Source organism: Ictalurus furcatus, chromosome 5 (genome assembly GCF_023375685.1).
Source record: "Ictalurus furcatus strain D&B chromosome 5, Billie_1.0, whole genome shotgun sequence".
NCBI lineage: Eukaryota > Metazoa > Chordata > Actinopteri > Siluriformes > Ictaluridae > Ictalurus > Ictalurus furcatus.
The window spans coordinates 26,968,702-26,976,611 of NC_071259.1; the positions used below are offsets into that span (position 1 = coordinate 26,968,702).

General features: G+C 40.6%; 1 protein-coding gene across 1 annotated transcript; it reads left to right on the top strand.

Moving 5' to 3' along the window:
* The first annotated feature begins 291 nt into the window (after positions 1-291).
* Positions 292-6,058, top strand: plk2b (polo-like kinase 2b (Drosophila)). The gene is made up of 14 exons (XM_053625507.1): positions 292-570; positions 656-763; positions 858-974; positions 1,212-1,341; positions 1,470-1,653; positions 1,896-2,094; positions 2,182-2,329; positions 2,417-2,511; positions 2,631-2,760; positions 2,874-2,954; positions 3,058-3,217; positions 4,371-4,500; positions 4,753-4,863; positions 5,320-6,058. The coding sequence occupies exons 1-14, from the start codon at positions 385-387 to the stop codon at positions 5,518-5,520; spliced, it is 1,980 nt and encodes a 659-aa protein (XP_053481482.1). The 5' UTR covers positions 292-384; the 3' UTR covers positions 5,521-6,058.
* Positions 6,059-7,910: the final 1,852 nt, after the last annotated feature.

Below are 7,910 nucleotides of genomic sequence, written 5' to 3' on the forward strand. Positions count from 1 at the left end.
TGATTGTGCCCTTCCATGGATTGGTACCTCGTCCAGTGTGTGTAGGATAAGCGGTACAGAGGATGGATGGATGGATGGATGGATAGATGGATTTTTCATTTCCAATGAAGGGTCAGAATATTTACTGGTGAATAAAAAAACTTTTTTATTTATTTAAATAAAGTATTTTTTTTTTTTTAAAAAAAAAGCTGTTTATTGGAAACAGGAAAGTAGTAACACCACTGAGTTCTGAAATGCTGTATGAAAAGCGCATGCGCGATGATGTCTTCGCTTATGACGTTAAATGAGTGTTTGCGTTGGGAGTCTAGACAGGAGGCGGAGTTCTCGGTATAAAACCGAGCGGCAATAACAGAGACAGAGACACAGTCGGGTCGCAGACTAGAGATGGAGAGCCCGAGGAACGTTTCTAACCAACAGCCGACTAATAACGACAGGATGTGCGAGCTTAACAAACCGAGTGAGCAGCGGCGGAAGAAAGAAGAGCAGAGTGCCAACACTACGGAGTTCTCGCGCATCATCACGGATCCCGTGACCGGGAAATGTTACTGCCGCGGGAAAGTTCTCGGAAAGGTGAGGATTTGCGTCGCACAGGAGTCGGTCGGTGAAATGTTCTGCATAGATTTTGCTTTACATTGTGTTTATTCATGTGTCACAGGGAGGGTTTGCTAAATGCTACGAGCTGACTGACCTGTCCGCCGGAAAGGTGTTTGCGGCCAAAATCATCCCGCACGCGCGTGTCGCCAAACCGCACCAGCGCGAGAAGGTGAGCCGAGGCACGCGCCCGTAGCTAGCTGTCAATGACGTGCGCTCCATGTCAAAAGTCTAGATGTAATGCACGGTGTTATGTTGCTTTGCAGATTAACAGGGAGATCGAGTTGCACAGAGGACTGAGCCACAAGCACATCGTTCATTTCTATCATCATTTTGAAGATAAAGATAACATCTACATCTTACTGGAGTACTGCAGCAGAAGAGTGAGTCATCCCCCTCTCATCATGCCTGTGCTTAAAGATTACACCACATGCACTGTCTCCTTGGCACAGTAGCTATTTAAATAAAATAAAAAAACATCAGTGATGTATTTCTTTTGCACAAATTTTGAGAAATATTAGTATTAGTTGGTGAGCAATAATTTTTTTTTTAACGAAAGGAGCTGGATTGGCATGTGAATGTTTTACTAATGTGCCTCTGTCAATTCTGTCTTTGTTCAGTCACTGGCACACATCCTGAAGGCACGCAAAGTACTAACGGAGCCAGAAGTGAGGTACTACCTCAAACAGACAGTGTCTGCACTGAAATATCTGCACGATCAAGAGATCCTACATCGAGACCTCAAACTAGGTACACAGCTCACTTCTGAAATAAAATATTTTATTATTATTATTTTTTTTAAACATCAGGCTTCTCACTGAAATCTGAGTAGATGCCATTCTGAATCTGGGGGTCAATTTTGTCTGTTTACTCCATAGGGAACCTGTTTGTGAGTGACTCAATGGAGCTGAAGGTTGGAGATTTTGGGCTGGCTGCCAAACTAGAGCCAGTGAGCAACAGGCGCAAGACGATCTGCGGCACCCCGAATTACCTTTCTCCAGAGGTGCTGAATAAACAGGGCCATGGCTGGGAGTCGGACGTCTGGGCCCTGGGCTGCGTTATGTAAGTCCTCTATTGCTTTTACTCTACCACAAAACAGTGCACAATGGAAGCACTGTCCTGCAGGGCAAATTGAATCCAGCACTGATCAGAATTGACCTGCACACATTCCATTACATAACTGTGTTTCATCAATCATGCATGACCAAAAAATGGACTGATGATTGACGAAACTGATGCTAAAAGAATAACTGCACCAAATGACCTTGAGTTTATCTGACTGATATTCACCCTTTTTCATGCAGGTACACTCTGCTCCAGGGCAAACCTCCATTTGAGACCAATAACCTTAAGGAGACATATCGCTGTATTAAAGAGGCTCGCTACTCTTTGCCCTCCTCCCTGTCGATCGCAGCCAGGCAGCTCATTGCCAGCATGCTCTCCCGTGACCCAGCAGATCGACCGCGACTCGACGAGATTGCACAGCACGAATTTCTCTCGCAGGTCAGTTTTTGTTTTGTGGACTTTGTATCTACAATGCCAGATGTTTTTTAGCACTGAGATCTTAACTAGTAATTTCTGCCCACACAGGGCTTCATGCCAGAGACACTGCCTTCCAGCTGCTGTCTCTCTGCTCCGGACTTCCACATCTCCAGCCCTGCCAAGAGCTTTTTCAGGAAGGCCGCTGCTGCCCTGTTTGGTGGGAAAAGAGACAAAGCCAAGTACTATGAGAATCTCAGTAAGTGCTAGACTCATTGTTACTATGTATATACAAACTGAAAATAACATTGTAGCTCTTTAATCAAGACAGTCCTTCCACTTATAGATAAGACAGCCAAGGAAGAAGACGACATCTACAAACTCTGCAATGACCTCAAGACGACCTCAATTAATAAGCAGCCTGCTACACCATCGTCAGAGGTGAGCTGGGGCATCTATCTGTTCATTGAGAACACAGTGTATAGCAGAGGAGAACCGAGTGAATGACAATGATTCGCAGTCCTCACATGCCCCCTCTTTCTTCCTTTTTACCTTTTTAGGAAAGAGGGACTCCGTCACTACCGGCCGGAAAGCCTGTTTCCCAGGCAACAGTCACACAGCCTGAAGCCCGAGACACCATCCTCATGATCGTCAGAGGCAGCCTCGGGAGCTACAGCAGCAGCAATGAATGTAAGTGCGTGTGTCTGTGTGTGTGTCGTCAATCAGTCAGACAACTCTCAGTAATTTTCCTGTCTCACATTACTTCATTAGCAATGCTGAGAACATCCCCTTTTGATTTGTAGGTCTGGAGGACAGTACAACAGGCTCTGTTGCAGAAGCCATTGCCAGTGTTTTACGAGGCTGCCTGGAGCACATGCCCACAGGTACTTCAAATGGACACGCTGTGTTTACAAATTCACAAAATCCATTCATAGTGGAAGGCAATTTAAATTCACGTGTAAATAACAATCCATTCTTAATCCACAGCTGAGAAATTACCCAAGGCTAGCGGATGCAGCAGCATGCAGTGGGTGACAAAGTGGGTGGATTATTCCAACAAATATGGCTTTGGTTATCAGCTGGCCGACAACACTGTGGGCGTCCTTTTCAACAGCGGAACGCACATGAGTCTCCTAGCTGACAAAACGTAGGTGCCAGGGCTTGTTCAGTCGCCAACTCAAATCAATTGATGTAATCAGTGCTGTTGTCAAGTGCTGAATGTCGTTTGTGATTATCACACGAGACATGACAATTACACAACACACATGTTTTGAGGGATTTTGATGGTAGACACGCACTTGTTGGAGTCTGTAAGATAAATGTAGTGCAAGTATAAATGGCCTGAATGAATGGACACATCGTGAAAACACAATATTTTATATAGTAAGTTATAGTGGGTTTAATAAGGACAAGGACTTGGGATAAAGAAGAAATCTCTGTATTAAAATCAAGTACAATAGTTAGCTAGTTTACTAGATTTGGGGGTAGTAGGGTAGATGGGTAGTTAGGAAGTTATGAGGGTAGGTATATATATAATTTGTTACATAATTAGGTACTTAGGTAGGTAGATATGTAGGTAGTTATATAATTAGGTTAGCTACGTAGGTGCATAGATAGGTAGTAAGTTGGTAACGTAGTTACTAAAGTAATAACAGTTCTTAGGTAGGTACGTTCCCAAATAGGTAGAGAGGTAGGTAGGTACTTGGATTGGTAGTTGGGTAGTTACCAGGTAAGGTGGGTAGTAAGTTATATTGTAGATTGATAATTACATAATTAGGTAGACAGGCTAGTTACAAAGTTAGGTAGGTTGGTACATAGACAGGTAGTTAGTAAGCTAGGTTCTTAGGTAGTTAGCTAGGTAAGTAGGTAGTTACATTCTTTGGTAGGTACATATTCAAATGTGTAGGTAGATAGGTAGTTACTAGGTCACTGAGTAATTAGTTAGGTGGGAGCTAAGTTGGAACTTTGCTGATCTTGAAGAAAGTTGCATTGTTATAGAAATGGAAAAATATAATTATTTGAGGCACATGAGCACTCCCAATTCGGCAAAGTGGGCATCATCATCATCAAGTAATAGCACAAAATAGTTCTAAATTAGATACATAGAACGTGAAAATAACAGTTCAATGTAACAGTACATTCAAATAGTAAGAAACTGGTACCTTACTGCTAAAACAAGAAATATCTTTTTAAGATCACATAGATACACGAATAACCTTGCCTTGTCACTTAAATGATGTTACGCTCTTTAGGTGACTGTTTTAATGTGTCTCTGTCTATTATTTATCTTTCTTGACCAGGACTGTATTGCAGCATGCGGAGATGGGGCAGTGTGCTGTGATGTACACAACAGATGTTCCTGAGAACTGTGTGGGCCAGGTCACTATTCTCAAGTACTTCGCTCACTATATGGAAGAAAACCTGATGGATGTGAGTGGAAATTAACCTACATTTACACTTTTTTAAAATGTAAATAATTTTTTTTGAAAAAAAACCTTAAACATGGATTCTTGATAGAATCAAGGACAACCATTATTTCTGCATTTGTGTATAATTCTTCATTTATAACGTAAATAAGGTTCTCAATGAACTCTTTAAAAAAAAAAAGGGTGTAAGGGTGCTGTTTCAATCTAAACCTGTTTTGCTTGTTGTATAAACATTAACATTTCCTCTTGTCATTAGGGAGGTGATATGGTGATTGACACAGATGCTGAAAAGCCCAGACTCTATCTGCTGCAATGGCTGAAGTCAGACCGGGCCCTCATGATGCTCTTCAATGATGGCACATTCCAGGTAATCAAAGAAACATTTTCAGTCTATTCTTCATTCATACACTGGTATCCAGGAAGCAACTCATTCCTGCAGGTTTGTTGATTGCAGAGTTGTAGCAGTAGTCACAACCTTTCCATAGAAACCTATTTATTGAATCATGTTTCCTGATAAGTCCTTCAGATTTTTTTTTATTATTTCTCCGAACCATTACTCTTCAGTATTTCACCTTTATTCAACATACAGTTCTGCATGCAGAATGGCCTCCTAGTCTCTTACTGTGTATTTTTCCTTCTAGAAATACTGTGTACTGTTCTTGCCTTAAATTGTTTATCCGGTGAGCTTATTTTAAGATCAAGAAGAAGCCTACGCACGCAGTGGTATCACAGTGACTCACCACTGCTGTAACAATGCTCCACATCCTGTTTTATTTCCAGGATGACAAACTCTCAATCTTTCTCTCTCTATCTTTTCAAACAGGTAAACTTCTACCACGACCACACCAAACTCATCCTGTGTACCCAGCAGGACGACTACCTCCTGACGTACATCAACGAGGAGCGAACATCCGCCACATTTAAACTGAGTGCTCTCCTGAGGGCCGGCTGCACATCAGAGCTGCGCAGCCGTTTGGAATATGCACTCAACATGCTCCAGCAGAGATGCAAAAGAGACCCGTGAAACTCAGGGTGTCTCGCTCTGTATGTGTGTGTGTGTGTGTGTGTGTGTGTGTGTGTGTGTGTGTGGGCACGCAAGAACAAGAAAAATCTGTGAACTGAACATTGGCTAAAGCACAGAAGCAAACTGGAACTGTTAATTAGTGTGGAAGTGGTAATTAATGCTGAAAGACTGTTAGAGAAAGTTTAATTGGATAGAAGTAGGTGCTGTGAAATGAAGATGGTGGTGGATAGTGGAGGTTATCGCGGAAAGGAGAAATGAATGTAGCATTACGTTATTAGAGAACGAGCAAGAAAAAGAAAGACTGGGCTGGGACCAGAGGCTAGAGGAATGTAACCAGGTTTGGAGAAACTCCGAGATGAAAGCTGGATTTAAAGCAAAAAAGAAAAGTCTGTTGATGAGACTATTACTGTTTTTATGCATGTCAATATGTGTGTATGTGTGAGACTACGTCATTTGTTAGATATTAGAAAATATTTATTATGTAAATATGTATTTATTTATTTTTTATTAAATAATAAAAACTGATCTAACTAAAAAACATTCTGAATTTTGTGTTTTTCATTTCAATTGTTGCAGTGTTATGAAATGTTTCTTTGTTTCTACAGTACATACTGTATAATGTAACGTATATAACGTAATGGATTTGACAACAGATGACCTTTCTAGGTCCCAGCCAACGTTTCTGAAGACACTAATATCCATTTATATCTTTGTCAAAACACATTACATTTATATAAAGCGTCAGTCTTTATTCAACATCTTCTTTCCTGTAAAACTCAACACATAAGAGCATGACTGACTGAACCGCAAACAAACTAAAGGAAAAAGCATTTTGTTCAAAAGTCATGTTTGAACTGTCTCATAGTCAAAAGCGTGTTAGCAACCATCATTATAACCATGACAACGCCATGCAGTATAATGGGGGGAATAAAGCTGAATAACTGTCTAATTAAATAAACGTGACTCATTTTTTATTTAGGTGCCTATTAAAATACTGTCATGTTTAATAACCTTAAACCTCTAGTGACCTTTTATGGAAGTGATGTATTTAAATTGAGTAAATACTTTCTCCTTATGCATACAGGAAAAGGTGTAATAAAGTTTCAGCCTTCAGAATGATAATAAGATTATATTGGTTCAATATATGCATATCATATTGGTTATGTAATCTATAATCTGTTGTCTATATCAATCCTTAATGGACTGGACTCTAGAGTAATAATTATTGGCACAGGCATATTAACATAAGGTACAGTATATTGTATACATTTTTTAAATAACGCTTTCATCTCATTTATTTAATTACTTAAGATCGGACAAAACCAAGAAGCCTTGACAAAGGCATGAACTTTGACATTATTCGACCAGGAAAATGAGTAACAGCTCCATCTAATCTCACAACGTTGCTTCAGAGGCCCTGTAGCCAGACACATCTATCAGTCATTTCATGACATCAGTCATACGCAATCTCCTAAATATGCTCCAGTTGCTGATGAGTAAGATAATCATCATGGTTGATTTGAAATCCAGTGACGTATTCCTTTACATTTCACTGAGGCTGCTTTCTACCATCAGCACCTACGTATATACTCTGATAAATATTGCAATAATTCTCTTTGCCAACTTGCCAAGTGTTCTATCTGATTAGGATTCCTCACTTCTTCTGTGTTTACGTATGAGAGACGTCCCACTTTCTGTCTTGCTGAGTCTTCAGACGGAAGAGATAGTCAGATGGTCTACAGGCCCACACACCATCAGTATGGATGGTTCAGTGAGATTCAGTGGCCTTGGAAAAATCTTTTCTGCTCTGTTGAAGCCTGCCAACGGTTGTGTGGGTGTGTGTGTGTGTGCTTTAGCTGGAGCTACGGAAACAGAGGTAGAAGAATCACACATGTATATAACTATGTGGGCTTCACCTTAATCATCACCATGGGAAACATAACGTCAAGCAGAGAAGAGGTCATGAAGTTCTTTGTCAATTTGCAAATGCATGCCAAGACAAAATGAGGTAATAGAGTGGGTGTGGTGTAATATTAAATGTTCATTCATCTAGACCAACCAATTTATCACGGTCATGATAGTGGTACATTCAGAGCCTATTCCAGGAAGACAACGAATAAGGTAGGAATACACCTTAGACATGACACCAATTGATCATAGAGCATCACATAGTCATTCACACCTGGGGGAAATTTAGAGTAGCAATTGCTCCTACTGGCACATTATTGAAAAGTTAGAGGAAACCGGAGTACCTGAAAAACACCCACGCAGACACTCAGAGAATGTGAAACTCCATGCAGAGTTACGGCTTGAGCAAATCTGCCATATGAAATGAAATGTTCATATGTTTAAAACTACATTGTTCATTCATATTGAAATCTTTCCAAACA